General features: G+C 40.2%; 2 protein-coding genes across 2 annotated transcripts; one reads left to right on the top strand and one right to left on the bottom strand.

Moving 5' to 3' along the window:
• Positions 1-1,764: 1,764 nt before the first annotated feature.
• On the bottom strand, positions 1,765-4,721 carry taco1 (translational activator of mitochondrially encoded cytochrome c oxidase I). The gene is made up of 5 exons (XM_080048756.1): positions 4,231-4,721; positions 4,029-4,135; positions 3,651-3,784; positions 2,806-2,968; positions 1,765-2,231 (listed from the first exon to the last, which is right to left on the bottom strand). Exons 1-5 carry the CDS (start codon positions 4,517-4,519, stop codon positions 2,022-2,024), a joined length of 903 nt encoding a protein of 300 aa, XP_079904882.1. The 5' UTR covers positions 4,520-4,721; the 3' UTR covers positions 1,765-2,021.
• A 5,750-nt stretch (positions 4,722-10,471) lies between these two features.
• On the top strand, positions 10,472-16,548 carry pth3r (parathyroid hormone 3 receptor; the record flags this gene model as incomplete). Its single annotated transcript, XM_080048473.1, has 13 exons — positions 10,472-10,501; positions 11,175-11,280; positions 12,377-12,487; positions 12,613-12,737; positions 13,446-13,540; positions 13,706-13,859; positions 14,248-14,401; positions 14,487-14,547; positions 14,627-14,693; positions 14,810-14,904; positions 15,372-15,513; positions 15,877-15,918; positions 16,039-16,548. 13 exons carry the CDS (start codon positions 10,472-10,474, stop codon positions 16,546-16,548), a joined length of 1,692 nt encoding a protein of 563 aa, XP_079904599.1.
• Between the last annotated feature and the right edge of the window lie 3,837 nt (positions 16,549-20,385).

Below are 20,385 nucleotides of genomic sequence, written 5' to 3'. Positions count from 1 at the left end.
CTCTCCGCCACAATGGTAAAGAGCCGAGGGTAACGAAAAGAAACTTCTCCAACACAGAAATGGAAACCCTTGTAAACGAGGTTGAATCGAAGCAAAACATATTTTGTTGGCGCACTTAGTGCAGACATTAAAACAAAAGAAAGCTTGCTGCATGGGAAAATGTGATATTTTCGAGCAAGTTGTAAGGCAACGGCATTGTTTGCCGCGATCTGACAACTTTACGTGCAGTCATTCATAAACTCTTTCAATAAAAAAGAGATGAAGATAAGCTCCTAACAACAATAGAGTTAGCCTACTAAGTGAAATGAGTGATTGGCGAGTCTGGCGAGTCACCGCGGCTCGTCCAGCTCCCAGCTGAGTGCTGAGACGCACAGAGAGCATCGGAGGGATCCTCCGCTTCAAAACATGTAAACGTGACACATTTAATGAATAATCAATTAGAGCTTACCTAAAAATAAGTGTGCCATATAACTATTTATTGCATTTAGGATGTTAGCTCATTTGGCCATCTGTTTTCATTGATGTATTGGCGATATTATATCTACTTCAGTTTCATTACTGAGTCGTGATCAGTGTTCTTAAAGAAACTTAGATTATAAAACAAGAGGTCCAAAACACAGATGATGATTAAACAAACAAATGTATGACTTTATATTACCCTAGAAATGCACGGGTGGATTTGACGCGTGGCGATCATAGATATAAAGAGAACGCTGGCGGTTCTAGTGTTAATGCAGACGTTGAAACTCTTAAATGCTTTGCTTTGTGCTTGTAATATCGCTATTCTACCACTAGATTATGTTCGTAAGCATGGTCAGAGTTGTGCTTACATTTACACACATTCATAAGTCTAAGTACATTTTGGTAAATGCCATACTTTGCGTGGCAATGTTCTTACGCCCTACTTACGCACAGATTTGTGCGTGAGTACGGTTGATAAATGAGGCCCCTGGCACCTGCTCACAGTGCCAAAACCACTGGTAAATGGTTTACTGACCATGGTATTACTGTGCTCAATTGGCCTGCCAACTCTCCTGACCTGAACCCCATAGAGAATCTGTGGGATATTGTGAAGAGGAAGTTGAGAGACACCAGACCCAACACTGTGGATGAGCTTAAGGCCGCTATCGAAGCATCCTGGGCCTCCATAACACCTCAGCAGTGCCACAGGCTGATTGCCTCCATGCCACGCCGCATTGAAGCAGTCATTTCTGCGAAAGGATTCCCGACCAAGTATTGAGTGCATAACTGAACATAATTATTTGAAGGTTGACTTTTTTGTATTAAAAACACTTTTCTTTTATTGGTCGGATGAAATATGCTAATTTTTTTAGATAGGGATTTTTGGTTTTTCTTAAACTTTTTGCCAAAATCATCAATATTAAAACAATAAAAGGCTTGAACTACTTCAGTTGTGTGTAATGAATCTAAAATATATGAAAGTCTAATGTTTATCAATACATTACAGAAAATATTGAACTTTATCACAATATGCTAATTATATGAGAAGGACCTGTAGTTCAGGATGTGACATTCATGGCAATGTGGTGTACAAAACTAAATTGGCTCGCTAAAGGAATTGAACCCGCTCAATATGTTGCACATATCTCAGAGACGGTCCATTTCTGTGTGAATTAGCCAATGAAAAGGGACTTCTTATCAATATTTATATATATATATTTTTACAACTTCCAAAGGCCTATTTGGCAAATCTTGTTTCAAAAACATCAACCAACAACGGAGACATGAAACATGTTTATACAAATGAATTGAAATAAAGAACATTAGGAAACATCCTTGAAGGTCGTGGCAGCACTGTATCCCAAGGACGACTTCTGTGTGGCTGAGACTCAGTTTTATTTTAAAACCATGTTTATTCCAACAGAAAGCATCGACATGGCCTTTTCACTCATATTTTTGATAAGCAGTACAAAGTATCCGTTGGCAAGTCCTTTCACTGTGCACTCAAACAAGATCAACAACATGAACAACATCTTCAGTGTCCAACAAGTGTCCATTACTCAGCTTTCGGCCTTGATGTTGTCCCACACTCTAAACACGTCTTGACAGTCATTGAGCGCTTCTATTAGCGTAGAAGCAGCATCCAGCTGGTCCTCGTCCAGGGACGCCAGGGTGCGGGGAACAAACTCCAGCCCAGCGGATGTAACCTGCATCCCAAGCTGCTCCAAAGACGAGCGCACCACCTTCAGGTCCGTCATGTCACAAATAAACTGAGGAGAGAGAAACAGATCTCTTAGTAAAACTGTGGCAGGACCTGCAACTTATTATTATTTTCGTTGTCAATTGTTTAGTCAGTAAAATGTGAGAAAAATGCTCGTATGGTTATTACTTGCTGTTGGCTGTTGCTGTTTGGTCCTATCAGCAGTCCAAAAATACAGATTATGCCTTTTAAAATTATGTAAAACTGATTCAATTTAGTTTTGTTTTGCTTGAAAAATGACTTGAACGATGTATCGAATTTGTTGATGATTTTTGTTTACAGACCAATAGATAATTTGACTAAGCCTTCCACTTAACTCTTTGATGGCTGTGTGTGTGTGTGTATGTGTGTGTGTGTGTGTGTGTGTGTGTGTGTGTGTGTGTGTGTGTGTGTGTGTGTGTGTGTGTGTGTGTGTGCGTGTGTGTGTCTGTGTGTGTGTGTGTCTGTGTGTCTAACTCTTTGAGGGTACAATATGAAATATTATTGCTATAAGGGCTGATAATAAAATGATGCCCAACTAACATGCTGCAGCAGTAAATTGTCCTCTACACAATGCTGCCGTTATCTGCCCTTTCATGTCTGACCTGCAGGAGGCGCTGCTCGTCTTCGTCCTCTGTCTCTTGGACGTCTTCTGCTCCGGCCTCGATTGCCAGCTCCAGAGCTCGCTCCATGGAGACGCTCTGGCCCGGCACCATCACCACCCCTCTCCTGTTGAAGTTGTGGCGGGCTCCATCAGACAGCATCCCCCTGTGGAGGAGCGCAGAATTACACCTCTCTGAGACATCACAGTCCTACCTATGGTCAACAGCAGGACCTGGTCATTTCTGTTCAAATACTTTAACCACATGTGGGCTTTGATTTTTATTAGCTATTTTTTATTGTTTTGTTTTATTTCTTGATTTAAGACAATGACAAGTAGCAGCCAGTGAGTGACAGTTCACAGTTGTAGAACGACAAGTAATATTTTTTGGCAAAAAAAAAACGTAGACACTACCAGAATTTAATCAGGCTTTCTGATAATGCATCTGGGTAGGAGATACAGGCCTAGAGAGGTATTGTGATGTGATGTTTGTATGGTCACATATAGTGGCTACTTACTGCCAGTAGCACAATAGCTGATGCACCAATGTAAACTGTCAGTACACCTTCCCACATTGTGAGCTGAGCACAGTAATAGTGCTACAGTCATGGTTTAGAGGCATTGTTAAATTACAGAAATCAGGTGTTCCCTTCAGCCCTGTTAAATAGTATTTCTGTAAAACCGGTGGTGTTTGTTGAACTGTTACTTAAAATGCAAGTTGTTTGGGATGCCATAGACAACAGAATGTACTCTACCTCAATGTGTGAGGCAATAAAAAGACTTGGCAATGCGCGGACTTATCGAAAATACAGTCCTAACTGAATGAGATCATTGGAAACAGATGCTGACCCGTTCTTGTTAAGCAGACGTTTGATTTCCTGGTGGCTGCGTGTGTTGCTGTCAGTCAGGACCTCGATGAGCAGCAGGCATCCACCAGGACCCCGAGCTTCAAACATGTGCTGGGACGCAGGCTTGGCCTTTTCCTGTAGAGAAAAGACTTGAATAATTATATTGAGGCACACAATTGGAAAAAATAACCACCCTATCACAATACCATTCTTATTACATGTTAGAGACCATACAGGCAGGCGACAATTGTTGGAATATTAGTCGAACTTCTATTTAGAGTCTATTTGGATGAGCTGTTTGGGGCTTTAAAAAGACAATTGATGTTATCATTCATTTCTCAGTTGTTTGTGTTTATGGGACAGTGTGCTTTCAACCTACCGCACTCTTGATCGCAGCCTCTATGGACACTTTGGGCATGTTCTTGGTTCTACATTGCTCCAGTATGTGGGCTAAGTTTAAATTCATGTCTGGGTTGGATCCCCCCTCTGCAGATGAAATCAAAAACTGAAAGTAGCATACGTAATGTTCAGAAAATAAAAATACTCCAAATGTTAAAAAAAAAAAAAAAAAAAAAACATACCTTTCACAGCTATCTTTATCATCATACCAAACTTCATAAATATCCTGCCCCTCGCCTCGTCTTTAGGCCCTTTGATGTGTTTCACCTTTGACCACTTGTTGTGTCCGGCGCACAGGACAGAGCACAGCTGCAGCGACCTGACAGCAGAGCTCCTCCACGGCGGGCACCGCACACATGAAGACGGAGGGAGGACGGCGGAGGCCAACGGGGCCGGGATCGAGCCTGCGGACACGGCCAGTGCCCGGGGGCGCAGGGACCGGAGAACCTGCAGCACCGCCGTCCCAGACATGCCCTTCACACAACCAAAGTGGTATTGAATACAGTTACAGCAACCTGCTGTAGGTTACATGTGGAACCCATACACGTGTCCACGAGCCACGTTATGAGCTTCCATCTGCAGGTGATGCCTTTAATCAAACCTTCAAACAAAAGCGCGTTAGCCAATTTACAGCTTTGACAGTCAGCGGAACACGAGACTCCTGCTGCTGTCCTTGGTGAGAACCAAGACTTCCTGGTTGCGATTACGTCAGAAACTGGTATTTCAAAATAAGAGCCCCATCAAGCATTGTATTGGATTATTATGGCATAACGTAACAGTAACAACATACACAGAACAATTGTAGGCTACTTGCGTGGTAACGAAAACATAGAAGCTTAAGCCTTCAATAAATAAGACTTCGTGTTTTTTTTAAATATTTTCTTTATAGTAGTAGTAGGCCTATATAGACTATTTGCCTAGGTCTACTATTTGTAATTTTCTTCTGTTATTATGAGTCTCCGTAGTGATAGTATAGACTTTTGTGTTTAGTAGGCTATAATAGTAAACTATCTATATTTAAATACAATGTAATATGTAAGTAAAATATGGTGTTGATTAAAAAACTAACTTGAGCTATTATTAGAGCCTAAGGCACTGGTTAACAATCATTCCATGTCAAATATTCACAGACTGTTGACTCATCTAAAAAATGTTTCATCTCATATATATCATGTAATTTTTTTTGTGTACTTATTTTGACTCAACATTCTTACAGTTTCACAAATTCTCCGTTCAATATAAGTTGTCTTGATTGAGGAACATGTGCATTCCATGGGAACCTGAAATCACAGTCGGGACCCCTGGGTGTTTCTGGATGAGATCTGAAAACCACAGCCGAATATCAGTAGCCTATGCATGCTCCACTACTGCTCTCAAAAACAACAGCAAGGCCAGCCAAAATACTGTACATCTTTCCCATAGGCTCCCATATGTTGTGTATTCCTCAAATATTATAAGGGAGGTTAGCACTAGAGATTATAGGATCCAACTAATTGGCACAAACACTGAGCAGCGTGACTGAGTCTGGTTTGCATCAGTTTCCTCCAAAATGTCCCAGCGTGGGAACTGGAAAATAAATAGGTCTCTTGCCAATGTGACCCCAGTTTGTTCAATCACACTGCTCCTATTTATGATGATGGGATATTATAATCATCAGCCTATAACCCAGTCTCTTGGATTCCAATAACTGGAACATACTGTGTACTGCAAAATACATGTTAACATCAGAAGGTATAGGTGAAAGCTACAAATGGCTTTGTGTGACAATGGGGGGCAGGAACAAAAATCAACAACAACACAATGGACAGAGGCAGATGACCACACCAGAAGGAGCACAAAGAGTTAAGTGAGATGGAAGCCCCGGCCAATCAAGGCCAACCCATCTCTGACAGAAAACAGTCCAAAGAAAGAAGTGTGGAAGGAGGAGATTCCCTTCATAGTGCTCCCTCTCTCTCTCTCTCTCTCTCTCTCTCTCTCTCTCTCTCTCTCTCTCTCTCTCTCTCTCTCTCTCTCTCTCTCTTTCCCACAGAAACCTTCTCACACTACAGTCCCACTGCTACATGGTCCCCTCCAACCTGAGTCAGGAGGGATGTCCTCCACTCTGAGCCTCCAAGACAGGACTGGATACAGGAGACATTTTTGAAAGATAATTTCTAGATTGTCAGAAAGACCCCCAGAAGATCCCCCACAAAATGCAGATTTGAACAAAAGAGAGGTCTTTTCTGAGGACTATAAGATGATCGGATGTTAATAAAATGCCCAGCTGAAAAGACGTCATGTGGACTGCAAAGGGAACTGGTGCCTTGGCTATTCTCCACAGTGCAATATTAGTCACTGCACTGGTGAGTGTATTTTACTTATTTTAGATAATTGAGTTATGATTCCTTCATTAATTGAAAAAGTAAATAGCCATTGTTATCTCCTCATAGATGTTTTTTTCACATTCTAAAGGACAATCATTTCTTATGCTTTCAGTTTTTCTAAATGAACATGTATATAAGAAATGCTTTAACAATCAAATTTTTATGTTTTATGATTTGTACTAACAGAACTTGTAGTAGTAGGAAAAATCTTCCTCTAATTACACTGATTGGTTAGCATGTGCTATTCAGTGGTCATATCATCAACTTTGAATTAGCCTAAGTGACTGCTGCAGAGAGCAAATTCTCGGTCTCTTATTCCAGCACAAAACCTATCAAAGGGCGGTTTTTACGTTCTAAATTTAAAGTTTTCACATAGTGGCAACATAACTTGCACTATAATGACACTGAGTCAGAAATAACACTCCCATACTGGGCCAAATGTAGAACATTTCATGTGTATGTGAGTCTTTGATCGTTTGAATTTTTGGACATAGATTTATCTCGTGCGTCTGGAAATATGCCAGCCATTCACCAGCAGTGCCGACCTTAGATGCATGAGTGGTGTAACTTTCTTCTTTTTTTATCCAATGCACTGCTTCTGTTGAATATTTCTTTTTTCATTCTTTGAGTATTTATGTCTGTCCAGAAGATTATTTCCACGTGTGCAACACTGACGATGAAGCTTCAATTACCTGATATTGAAAAGCAGATGGATTAATACGGTCTTTACAGTTATGACAAGCCTTTTATAAAAAAGAATAACAATTATAGCATTTATTTTGCAAATTTGTTTGCAAAATCACATGACCAAATAGAACTTTAACTTTGAAAAGAGTAGGCTAATACAATGGCAAAAAGTAATGACCTCTGAAAATCTAAGAATATGTTTTTATTATGAGGAGCACTTGAGGGTTTGTGTGCAGAAGTGGTGTTTCACATACTCCGGACATGTAAAAAAGAAAAAAAAAACTTCAAACCACCAAAATATTCAAATGATCCTACCATGTCACTCGCAGCAGAGAAATCAATCCTGAGAGGCTCTTAATCCCCACCATATGCAGTTAGTGGTGCTCTGCTTAACCTGACAACCCTCCATCAGCTCCTACGCATTTGACCTCTCACCCACTGAAGCCCAACGCACTCTCCACCTCCATCTCTTCATCTTCCCCTCGGGGTCGATTCCTTAACGTCGACATAAAGCAGACTTACAACCTCCTGCTCAGTCAGCCTGAAAATCACTTCACATGAGACCCGACAGAGCAAATTCAATTATGACACAAAGGCGAGGAGATGCCAGAGCCTAATTTGTTTTTACTAACACTCCCTGTCTGTCAGCAGAAAGACCCTTCATGTACAAAGAAAAGTGGAAGACATATCTGTATTGACTTGCCTGCGTATATTTAATTGTGCTCTTAAATCGATGTTCTGTATCGTTTTGGAGGATGTTTTGTTGAGGCACAGGCGTACGATTTTGTTTGACATAGTATAACTTGAATAATCCAAACTTTTAAATGGGATTTAGATTCAAACACACACACACATTTATCTACACTGTAAGCAGTTTCAACACAGCCACAGTGTGTCCACAGTCCACTATACAGCAGCAACAAGTGGTTTGAGCGGCTCAATACGTCTCTATTGACTTTGGCGCTGAGAGCCCCCTTGCAAAACAAATCACTGTAGCTGTTTGGCATTTTGAGTACTACAATACTGGAAACACCATTTACCAATCGATGGTTTATTGAATGGCTTATGCCAAGAATGTCAGTTGTCACATATCCATTGACATGAATGGTTCCAGTTGGACTTTAATCTGTTCAAGTAGAGGGAGAAGTTTTCCTTAGCTTGCCAGGAAGACGGCTCTGAGAACCAGTGGTGGAAGAAGTACTCAGATCATTTTAAGTAAAAGTACCAATACAACAGTGTCAAAATACTCCATTACTAGTAGAAGTCTCACATTCAAGATCCTGATTAAGTAAAAGTACACAAGCAGCAAATGTAAAAGTGCTTATTCTGCTGAAAGTTGGCCTCTGTGATGGATATATTATCATTTATCACTCTTTATACGCTCATGACGTTTAGTCCATTAAAATGCCCTAGCTTGGTGTCAGGTCCTTTTCAAAGGGTCACAAGATGTAACTGACTTGATAATTAATGATCAAGAAAAGCAGAAAAAGCTCTGTACTTATTTGGGCCTTTTATTTTTTCTTATCGCGTCTCAATTGTTTTTTTAATTGGAACAATCTTAAAGCACTCTGTGGTGGATCAGCTATCAACTCACAGACCTCTGAAAAGTGACAAGAGGCACGTACCATTCTGTTTGTCAATCCCGAAGCAAATTGTGAAAAAGGAAAACAACTTTTGAATGGATTGCTATGACATTATTAAACTATTCCTGTTCCCCAGAGGATGGATCCTACTGACTTCCGTGGGAAATGTCTCAACAACAGCTTGACGCATTATGGCTTAGACAACAATGTTCAAATTAAATGTTTTAATATATATTTGGGTTTATGACCAAATATATGTAAATGAATAACCAGCCTCAGTTATAGCCTACCTTGTGCTTTGAGCAAATGTTAGCATGCTAGCATGCTAAACTAAGATGGTGAATATGGTCAAACATTATACCTGCTGAAAATCATCTTTTTAGCATTGTCACTTTTAGCATGTTAGCATATTTAATCAAGCACCTCAACATTTTACTTAAACATAGCGCATTGATCTGTAACTGTACCAGACCTTTGCTTAGCTTTGTATCTCTCTCTCTCTCTCTCTCTCTCTCTCTCTCTCACTGTTGCTCTTTGGCGAGAAAACTACCCGCACATGATTTTTCTAGCTGCTAGGTTTTGCTACTCTGTTGTGAAATCCACCCGGTAACACAAAGCTTCTTGTGTAGACTAGCTCTCCCCAGCATGGCCAAGGTCCTAAGGACTAATAGCCCCATGTTGCCAGCGGAAACCCCACCGCTAGGGGGGGGAAAGAGGTTGGCGAGGGATCAACAAATACCGCACCCTCACACAACTATTTCACAACACCTGGAGGCAGCACATCATATCCTTGGGAGTATTTGCTGTTGACAGATCGCCCAAGTTGGAAAGAGACCTCAGATAGACTTAGAATAAATGTTTAATGTTTGTGGGCACCAATGCGAGGATGGTAGTTCCGATGAGCTGATTACAAAATGACCCCTAGATTCTAGCCAATCTGCGCTTAAAGGAATAGGCGTGCACAGGTAGACACCAAGTGGTGCCTGAGCACCTGCCCTTTGCCCCCTGGACCAATCAAGTGCCCTTAAAATTTTATTTTATTTAATTTTTTCTTGCCCATGCTGACATGACCATCTATAAATACTCGATGATTAAATGCGTGTGATAACAATGCCCCAATTAATGAAAAATAAAGAAAATAATAAAGATTTTTTTACGTAGTACGGAGTTCAGGGGCCTAACAAAGACTTCAAAGAGAGAAGGAGCTTCGGGATAAGGGATTATTTTAAAAAAATCCCGAAGCTTTCAAACATGTACATTTTTTCTTTGTGCTTTTTGGTAATTCTGTGTCTCCAAATTATTCCAGAAAATAGTACTAAATAGCCCACATTGACACAGGTGATTTAGCCTTAGTTTTGTTCTCAAAGTGCACCAGATTGATGAATTTTACTTTAAAAGGTTAAACATTTTCTTCCAGGGGACCATTCCCCCGGACCCCCCTAGAAGGTCCAGGGTCCCAAACACAGTCTCCCAAAAACCTGTGAGCAACACTATATGTGTGGCCGTGTATTAAAAGTCATTAGACCAAGGGGGGGATTTTGTACAAGTAACCTTAAAATGATTTGGTCATTCATCGATAGAATATATTATATTTTCGCACTGAGCACCTGCCCCCCAAAATGTCTGTGCACGCCACTGGGAATAGTTACTATTTTTTGTTGTTGCTTGTTGCCTAATTTTCGGGTTCAAGGCAAGGCGACAGAAAGCATTTCTCTAACTGTGCATGCATTCTTGAGGGAGACATAAAGGATGGTCACTGCTGATTAGCTTATCACAAATACTGATAGTCAATGGCAAGTATTGGCCTGTCTCCGCCGACAGTCAGAAGATAAACTTAACAACATTGCTAAACGGCCGTGTGTACTTGTTGGGACTTGTATATTTACCAAAGTATGTTGTGCACTCATTTGGGATAAGCTAATTTACAGTGATCGTACTTTGCCAATTTTTCCTTTAAAAATGCACACACAGTTAAAGGAATGGTTTCTGTTGCATCATTTTGAACTTGAGAGTGAGGCAACACGCTAACCACTTTTCCTTTAAGAGCTTTCTCAAAGCACCATGCCATCAATCAGATTTTAAGTGGTTTAAATGGCTGCCTGCGAGAAAGGAAATAAGTCCCAAAATGAAAACTTGCTTGTCATGCATTTGAGATGCTAAGGAACAATGTAACATGTTTTGAAGTTAAGAAGCTAAACCGTACAAAAATAGCCTACTTTATAGACCTTTGATGCATTACTAAGAGCCCAAAGAAGCACTTTTTATCAGATACATAATCAAAAATCAGGTCTTCTACCTGTTGTGCACCATATAAATGATTATTTAAAAAAAGTTGAATGCATCCATACACTTTGTTGCAGTGAGCTGGACCTCATGTTTTTATTTAATACAGTCAGAGAACGTGTGTGCTTATTCCACATATGCCACTATACCGCATCTCTTAAACATATTTTCTTAACAATTTTACATCTTTCTTTAACCTCTCTTCTACAGATAGACTCGGATGATGTCATAACACGCGATGAGCAGATCTATGTTCTGATTGGAGCTCACGCCAAGTGCGAAAGATACATCCAGCTACAAATGGCCCTGGTTGAAGGTTTGTGTTTTTTATTTATTATTTTATTGTTTACAAATTGGTCACCGTAACAGGAAAACTCTCTGAAATAGATATGTTTGAGTTCCATGAACGGTCAGCTATGAATCCAAATTTAATTTAAAAAGTCAACAGTAATATGTTGAGTATGCCAGATGAATTTTTCCCCATCAAAATATTCAAAAGCTCTCCAGGAAATAATGTTTCATAACAAGAGGTCAGTGAGTGCATGTTAAAATAAAAACATAGAATGAGTTCTTGTTGCATCTATTATTCATTTAGATCAGATGGGAAACCCATCCAATATCCTGCTGAACAGTATCTGCGATTATCTCTTGAGATTTGAAGGTTCAGACAATATTGGGATATTGTTCATTCAGGTTATGACGAAGAAGCCAATGATGATATTGATCTTTGATCTATTTGGAGAGATATTTTATGAGATCAACCCCCCTGGTCTTAGGACCAGTGGGGTGAGAGGGGCCAAGTTAACAGTACTGACACAGTGCAGCAACTTAAATGTATTTATTTCTATTTTCTTCCAGCACAGCCACACATATTTATTGTTTTATTATGTTAATTTAGGCTTGAGTACAATTACTTAGGCTTCTTTATAATTCCACTCCACTATACAGTATATCAGAAGGAAATATTGTACTATCTTTTTCTGCACTAAGTTTACCAGACAGATCCCTACATTTTAACATTAAAGTTACAGTATCATCCAAAATATGAGTTTGTGAGACATGATGCATTTTTTTTACAGATAAACTCACCAACAAAGTGTTTAAACTAAGCTTCACCTTAACTGGTAATACCATTTAAATGCTGTTTACGCATTAATGTGCCAGTAAACCTCCACTCTCGTATATATTACATAATAATATGACACTTTTGATACTTTAAGTTTATAGCTACTTATTTTTTTACTTTAGTAGGACTTTTCACATTGTCTAAATACTAGATAAAAATACTTCTTAATTACTGTGGCATTGTGAAGCTATATTGTGAGAAAATTAATAAAAGTAAAATTCTACAAATAATCAGATCAGATTTATATATTAAAAAAGCTAATAGCTCTTTCCCATTGTTTGTTAAGAAGGTGACTGTATCCCAGAGTGGGACGGCATCATCTGCTGGCCCCGGAGCAAAGCCGCTCAGCTGATCTCAGTGCTATGTCCAGAGTACATCTACGACTTCAACCACAGAGGTAGGAAAGCTTTGGGCAGTAGACTCTAAATGTGCAGACAATAATACAGCAGCTTTGTCTAGACTTGTGGCGTATATACAATTCACCTTCTGTTGTGCTAAATATGTGACTCTCCCGTGACCCAGGGTGGGCCTACCGCCAGTGTGATGCATTAGGCAACTGGGAGCAGGTACCCGGTATCAACCGCACTTGGGCCAACTACACCGACTGCACCACATACTTGAACTCCAACCTCAAGAGACAAGAGGAGGTATGATTTGTGTGCGTCTGTGTGTTAGACATGTTTACACCCAGCGTGTGTTCTTGTGGTGGGTGGAAGGAGAATGTGTGTGCGTGTATGGATTGGCAGAAGAAGAAAAAGAAGAAAAGGTTCTGTGACGGTAGAATTATTGTTCTTGATGTTTTATTACTTTTATCCTGTATCCTCTCTTGTCTTCCACTTTGAGAATTTTTAAGTGAATCCATCTCCTAGGAAGTTGATGGAATTTAAAAGGGGGTAAAAGGATGTACAAGGGGGTAAAAGGATGTCTTCTGAAGAATGAGAGGAAGGAACAGTTGTGCAGGTGTTATTCCTGTTTGACCAGATGTATGTTAATGACATTTGCTGAAACAACTGTTTTCTCTAGTGCCCCAACGGGGTGGGGGGGAGGGGGGAAGGACTAACACCCAGAAAAATTCTGTGCGGGTAGTTTAGTTCTTCTTATTTCTGTGCAAAGTTATAGATATGTCACATTTCTGCGACAGGTTCACACTGTAGTTGGAAGATTTCACAGTGTTTTTCTCAGTATTGGTTCAAAGTGGAGTGACTTTAATCCTCTGTACAATTATGAAATAATTCTGCCATCTGCCAAAATGTTTCAGATCTGTATTAGCAGAAGGTTTGTCATCTGTAATGTGTTGATTGTTGTGTCTGGTGACCAAACTCTATTGCATCTTTATTTCTTTTGCTTTGCTTCAGAAGGTGTTTGAGAGGCTCCATCTCATGTACACTGTTGGCTACTCCATTTCCCTAGCATCGCTGTTGGTAGCGGTTTCCATCCTTTGCTATTTCAAGTAAGTAACAGAACAACTCAAGTTATTCTTTCCATTAAATGGAAAAAGATTATTATTATTAGTAGATGCATAGCCTCATGAAAGAGACATATACTTCACATGGATATTTCTTATTTCTAGAGTTCCATCCCGAACCTAATTTTCTTTCTCTCGCATGCTTTTCAGGCGTCTCCACTGCACACGCAATTACATCCATATTCACCTCTTCACCTCCTTCATATGTCGAGCAGTCAGCATCTTTGTCAAGGACGCTGTGCTTTACACCATATCTGATAACAGTAATGTTGAGCCAGAGTTCACTGCGCAGAAGCCCCATATGGTAAACTATATATTATTTTCTTTACAATTAGGCTATAACAATTTATTTTGTTTGTTTGTTTGTTTTTCTGTAGTGTTAATGTCAGCGCAGTAATGGTGGTCCACATCAGGAAATGTAATCTCTTTTGGAAAGATCTAGGCTAGCTGTTTACCCCTGTTTCCATTCTTTATGATTGGCTAAGCTAACTGGATGTAGCTGCATTATTTAATGTAGGTTACAGGTATAAGAATGGTCTCAATCTTCTAAAAAAGTATATATCCAAAAAGGTGGAACTGTTACATTTTAAGAAAATAACATAAATCCAAGTTCATTTTGACGTACCATTACACGTTCCATAATTGTTCGACATGTTTGAATGTTTTCTTTACACGCTGCTTTGTGTCCTCAGGCCGGCTGTAAAGTTGCTGTGACTTTCTTCCTTTATTTCCTGGCCACCAATCATTATTGGATCCTGGTGGAGGGGTTGTACCTGCATAGCCTTATCTTCATGGCCTTCCTGTCTGACAAGAACTACCTCTGGGCCCTGACCATCATTGGCTGGGGTAAGCAGCATTGAACCAGATAGACCTACTCAGCTGCAACATATTGACCTAATACTGAATTGACAGAGTGCTCTACTCATCTAAGGTGTTCCGGCTGTGTTTGTGACCATTTGGGTCAGTGCTCGAGCCTCACTGGCAGACACACAGTGAGTCACGTGCTTTAATATTAACATAACACCAATATTTCAAGATGTCCATTTTTACCTCTTATGTGTCTGCTTTCAGATGTTGGGACATCAGTGCAGGAAACCTCAAGTGGATCTATCAAGTTCCCATTCTGGCAGCCATTGTTGTAAGAACATGTTTAATTTTAAGTTACAGTCACAGTTAAGTCACAATTACAGGATATTCAACACTTGGATTGAATATATGACTTTGGCCCCTTTCTGTACACGTCTTCCCCTGCAGGTGAATTTCCTCCTCTTTGTCAACATAATACGTGTACTGGCCTCTAAACTTTGGGAAACAAACACTGGTAAATTGGACCCTCGGCAGCAATACCGGTAATTGTTTAATAAACCCTTCAAGAAGGATAAGCTGAAAATACTCAAATTAATTTCAAACAACTATTATTCTGTCATCCTTTGACTATGTCGAGTATCCTATTTCCCTACAGTTTTTATATATTTTTTATTTTCACGTTCAGATAGTATTTTGACTACACTTAATTTTGTTTTATTTTGCATTCTAAATTTAGCCTACCTTCCCATTTATTTACATGGTGCACCTTATCGCTACACTTTTTATCTGCACTGTGTCCTTGTCCTTGCACAACTTTTGTGTTTATTTGTGTCTCAGGTGTTGTTGTTTTTTCTTTCTGTTTCTACATTACATTGTTGAGAGGAGCCTGAGGCTCAACATTTCATTGCCATTAACTGCTGCTGTAATTGTTGTGCATATGACAAATAAACATCTTGAATCTTGACAAGAAAGCTTTTACAAAAACAAAATCTCTCAAATTGCCCTGCAGGAAGCTGCTCAAGTCCACGTTAGTCCTCATGCCCTTGTTTGGTGTCCACTACATGGTGTTCATGGCTCTTCCCTACACTGAGGTCACCGGGCTGCTGTGGCAGGTGCAGATGCATTACGAGATGTTCTTCAATTCATCCCAGGTCAGAATACACATTTAGTTCTAATTTGCCAGCACTAGTGCAATGCTAGGGTTAACTCAGACTACAATTATTAGACTTTACTGGGAAATATACGTTCACTTTCTGACGGAGTGAGAAGAAAATATCAAAACCGCTTTGACAGCCAAACATAACATACAGTCGTTATGCTATGCTAACTATCTGCCGGCTATAGCTTCATGGACGATGGTGAGTGGTATCAATCTGTTTGTTAAACTATGGCCAAGAAAGTAAATAAGCCTATTGTCGCAACTGACAAATCATTGTCTTAGTGATTCTTTTAGATAACAGACTAGTTTGACTATTGGTGTCCCACTTTTAACAAATGCAATTTCACATTTCCAGGGCTTTTTCGTGGCATTTATCTACTGTTTCTGCAACGGGGAGGTAATAAATCCAACATTTAATTTTGAAGCTTGAACTGAGATTTCTGTTATTGTGGTCTTAAAAAAAAAAAAAGTATAAACGCAATGTCCTGTTTTTTTTCTCCATTTGCCTGTACATAAGGTGCGGGCAGAGGTGAAGAAGGCGTGGTTGAGACGCAGCCTGGCGCTGGACCTCAAACAGAAAGCCCGGATGACCAGCAGCGGCGGCGGGGGCAGCTACTACTACGGCGGCATGATGTCACACACCACCACCCACAGCGTCAGCTTGTCTGCTGCCAACCCCAGGGCCCTTTCCCTCACTGGAGGTCTGGTGGTTGGCTTAGGTGCTGCTGCTGGCGGAGCGGGGTCAGGGGTCAGGCCGCCACGCCACGCCTCCCTCCCCCCACCACAGAGCAGCCTGCCAGGATACGTGTCCGCTGAAACTAAGACCTCCGGCCACACACAGGAGCTGGCGGCTGTGCGGAAGCTAGTAGGGGGTGCTGATTCTGGGGTTTTTGCCCGGCCTGCCAGAGCCAGCAGCAGGGGAAATCTCGATGACTCAATCAAAAGTCATGGACCATCATCGCAAACCGCTGTGGCAGAAGATCCAGATAGCTCCTTATCTCTCAAAGAGCTGGAGACAATCTTATGACTTATGCTTTAATAGATGTAGATATGAGCAGAAATTAAGCAAAAAAAAGGCAGATGACGGAAATGAACTTGTCTGGCTTCAGATATAAACTGAGGAACTACCAAACCAGAAAATTCGAGGATTTACGAATGCTGAGATTGTCGTAATACTTCTTCCAAGTTCTAGAGAGGACTTTCAGTCTCCACTTGTGGGCCAACATGGATGAGGAGTCCTCTAGAGTGTTCATAATCATGGACAATCATAAGAGCTCAGCAAATCTACTTAATTTGAGTAACTGTAAATTAACTGTACATATATTTGTATATACTTTCAATTACCGTGAAAGAAATGTGATCAGGGGCCGTATTCACAAAACATTTTATCTTAGCGCTAAGACTCCTAAGGAGTAATTTCTTAAAACCTATTCACAAAGCTGATAAGACCAACTTTTACTAAGGAATGGGAGGGACTCCTAAACTAAGAATAGAGGGCGTGGTTGACCCTGTTGCTATGGATGATGTCATGTTCATACCTTCTATGCCCACAGTGATTGGCTGAGAGGGAATGAGAGCTAAGAGTGAATTTATGATAGAAACACTGTGGGAGATATCCATATTGTGTCGCTGTATTAAAAGAGTTTTTTATATACAATCAATGACAAGTGACACTGATTTAACATGAAACCAAGGGTTTTCCACACATTCGTTCACAATTAACCTACAATATCGCCACATAGGTCTATTCATTTTAAATGTTACAATGATTTGAATCGGAAAAAATGTCCTCATTGAAGAGCTGCACGCCATGCACTCTCACTGTATTTCTCTCAACGGCGGACTATGGAGCAATAGTCAGACAGCGACAAACCAGGAAATTCACAATTTAGAAAAAACAGCCGGCGAAATCGTAAAGTGCATGCGGAAGGAAAAAGGCGAGACGCTCAACTATACAGTATAGCGGACCTGTGGAACGGAGGAGATGGTGCGAAGCGCCACATATAGGCCTACTCTAGTAACAAATTAAACCCAAACGTGACACCAACAGTAACTTTCAGTGCATCGTAAACCGACAGCAACTGCAGGAAAAGGAACTTAATAAATGTTTTTTTATATAAATATAATAAATATAAATGTGTCTATACTTTCCAAATATAGCTTTACTAAGATCATTAAACCCTTACAGTTATTAAGGTACCTTTTGTATAGCTCACTATCACTACATCTCTCCAAAACACCATCAAATGATTGTCTGTGATTTACTCTTAGGAGTCCTCTCGAGGAGCTAATTTTAGCGCTAAAAGGCTTTGTGAATTACACTTATCTTAAAAAGTTAGGAGTCCTAAAATTAGGAGTGAAATGCCCCTTATTTTTGAGAGTTACTCCTAAATCAGCACGTTAGGACCTACTCTTTGCCTTAAAATGTTTTGTGAATACGGTCCCAGATGAATTTGGCTAAATAACCTGATGCAGCAGAGAATTTGAGAAAAAGTCAAAGAACCAGACCAGAAACAGGGAGATTTTATTGGTTGTTTGTCTCACTCTTCCCGTCCTTCCTGTGCAGGATTTTCCAGGGCAGACTGGCTGACCCCAGTTCAAACTGCACTTACATGTGTGAGTGAGTGGCGGCGGCTGTCTTTGACTATGCGGTACACAGTAATCCCCTTCCCTTGATAGATCTACCAGGGCCAACTGTCTGCATTTGATTTTTCTGGCGGCCAGTTAGCGTCCAGACATCATGTCTAGACATGCCGGGTATCTCTGCATCTTTGTTGTGGGCCATGTTGTCTACTGAGCCCTTTTTATCAGTCTGACAGGACCCTGAGGGCTGATGCAAACCTTTTGCCCCTCCCAAAGGCCAAAACCCAAACTCCTTTTCTCCGTGTAACCTCTGCCCCGACCGCCCTCACAACACCGTCCAGAATTTCACACTCTCCCCTCAGGCCGCCGCTCGGAGCAGGAGGCACCTGAGCATTTTGTAGACCTCGAGCATGAGTGACAGACCCACAGCACAAGCCACCAGTATTCACAAGGTAAACAGACAGGAAACCGGGCCTGTAAATATTTAAAGGGGCGTTGAAATGTGTCCAGAAGTGGAAAACTGTGTTTATAGGATATGTACAGTGTAATTATTTAAATGTACTGGGAGTATGCCTTGAGAGTTTTAAATAAAAAAGTGAATTAAAATAAAATAAATGCCTCTGCTTCTGCTGTTTAAGGACAAGTCATTGCACACGTTACCTTCATACTGGTATTTCTGGTACAGTACACTGGTCCAAAATCCAACTTAACCTTTTAGGCAGTTGTTACTTAGTTTTGTTACCATTTATACATTTCTGCAAACCTTATTTAAGTCCATTCAAGTTTTGAGAATAATTTCTTCAGGAAGACCTGGCACAACAGCAAAATATACCAAATTATTTCAACAAACAGATATTAATATTAGGCTAACAGGTGGCTAAATTAATTGTAAGAGCCAGATTGCATGAAGCATAAGAAATTGTTGTATTGTATATTTGTGCAAGTTTGAAGCGTTTTTTATCATTCATAATAATTTACAGTTCATATTATTTGCATTTTATAAGTGTATTTTCAGCTAAAAGTTATTTTGTAATATTTAATATGTTTAGGCCAAATGCTTTTATTTTTGTGAAGATGCTGACACATGCAGTTTCAGTTTGGAAGACAGCTGCCCATAGGCATAGTACTACTATATCAGCGGACTGCCCCTTTAGGCAATCAGGGAAGAAGATTCCAGATAAAGCTCTGCCCCCTGTTGCAAAAAATAAAATACTGCAAGAAAAAATGTCCCCACTGGTTTTTGCCACATGAGAAGTTAAATTAAAGCTGGGGTATATGATTTCAGATTAGTCAAAGTTAACATGAGCTAATACTTTGACCAATCAGAGCGAGGCTCCGATTCTCTGTTCTTATTGGCTGTTGGGACTGTCCATTCACTTTGGCATGACTTTGTTGGTGTAGAGCGTGTCAGGGAGGGACCATAGGGGAGGGACCAAAGAGAACAAGTGGAGTGGTTGAGGTATTTGGATTCAAATTTCTATCCCAACTGCTATTTTCTCCCCAAATCCTCCACCCCAGCTTTAAATTAAATCAAAACTAATTATAAAGCAATATTCTGCCTGTGTGCATTGTTTTTGAGTTTCAGACCATCAATAGCATTTAAACACAGGGGGAAGTGTGCACAGACAAACATGACCCTTTAAGATCCACGCCCACACTCTTAGAAGAACATTTATTTTGGAACATAGTTTGATGTGAAGGGGCATTTAATCCACTACATTATTGTGACACTAAAGGAAATAGGATATGTTGGATCTGTTAGTTATTTTTGCTATGAACATACACTTGTGAGACGCGAAACAAATCTGCTGCAGCGATGACAAAAACACAACTATTATTATACAGTATATGTCCTTTCAGAAATTAATGTAGCGCATAATCATCATATGAAGTAAACAAACATTTTCTCTTTCTCCTTACTATTCAGGCAAACCAGGCCACAAGGTATTGGTGTCACTACAATTTACAATCTGTTTTTTTCTAGATCTCATGTCATATTACTGACTATAGTTCAGGGGCCGTATTCACAAAACATTTTAAGGCTAAGAGTAGGTCCTAACGTGCTGATTTAGGAGTGACTCTCAAAAACAAGGGGCGTTTCACTCCTAATTTTAGGACTCCTAACTTTTTAAGATAAGTGTAATTCACAAAGCATTTTAGCGCTAAAACTAGCTCCTAAATCTATGAAAAGCTAGGAGTCCTCGAGAGGACTCCTAAGTCACTAAGAGTAAATCACAGACACTCATTTGATGGCATTTTGGAGAGATTTAATGCTAGTGAG

The sequence above is a fragment of the Ammodytes marinus genome, assembly GCF_949987685.1.
Source record: "Ammodytes marinus genome assembly, chromosome: 20".
Taxonomy (NCBI): domain Eukaryota; kingdom Metazoa; phylum Chordata; class Actinopteri; order Uranoscopiformes; family Ammodytidae; genus Ammodytes; species Ammodytes marinus.
The sequence above is the reverse complement of the archived record's forward strand: the minus strand, read 5'-3'. Positions and strand labels throughout refer to the sequence as shown.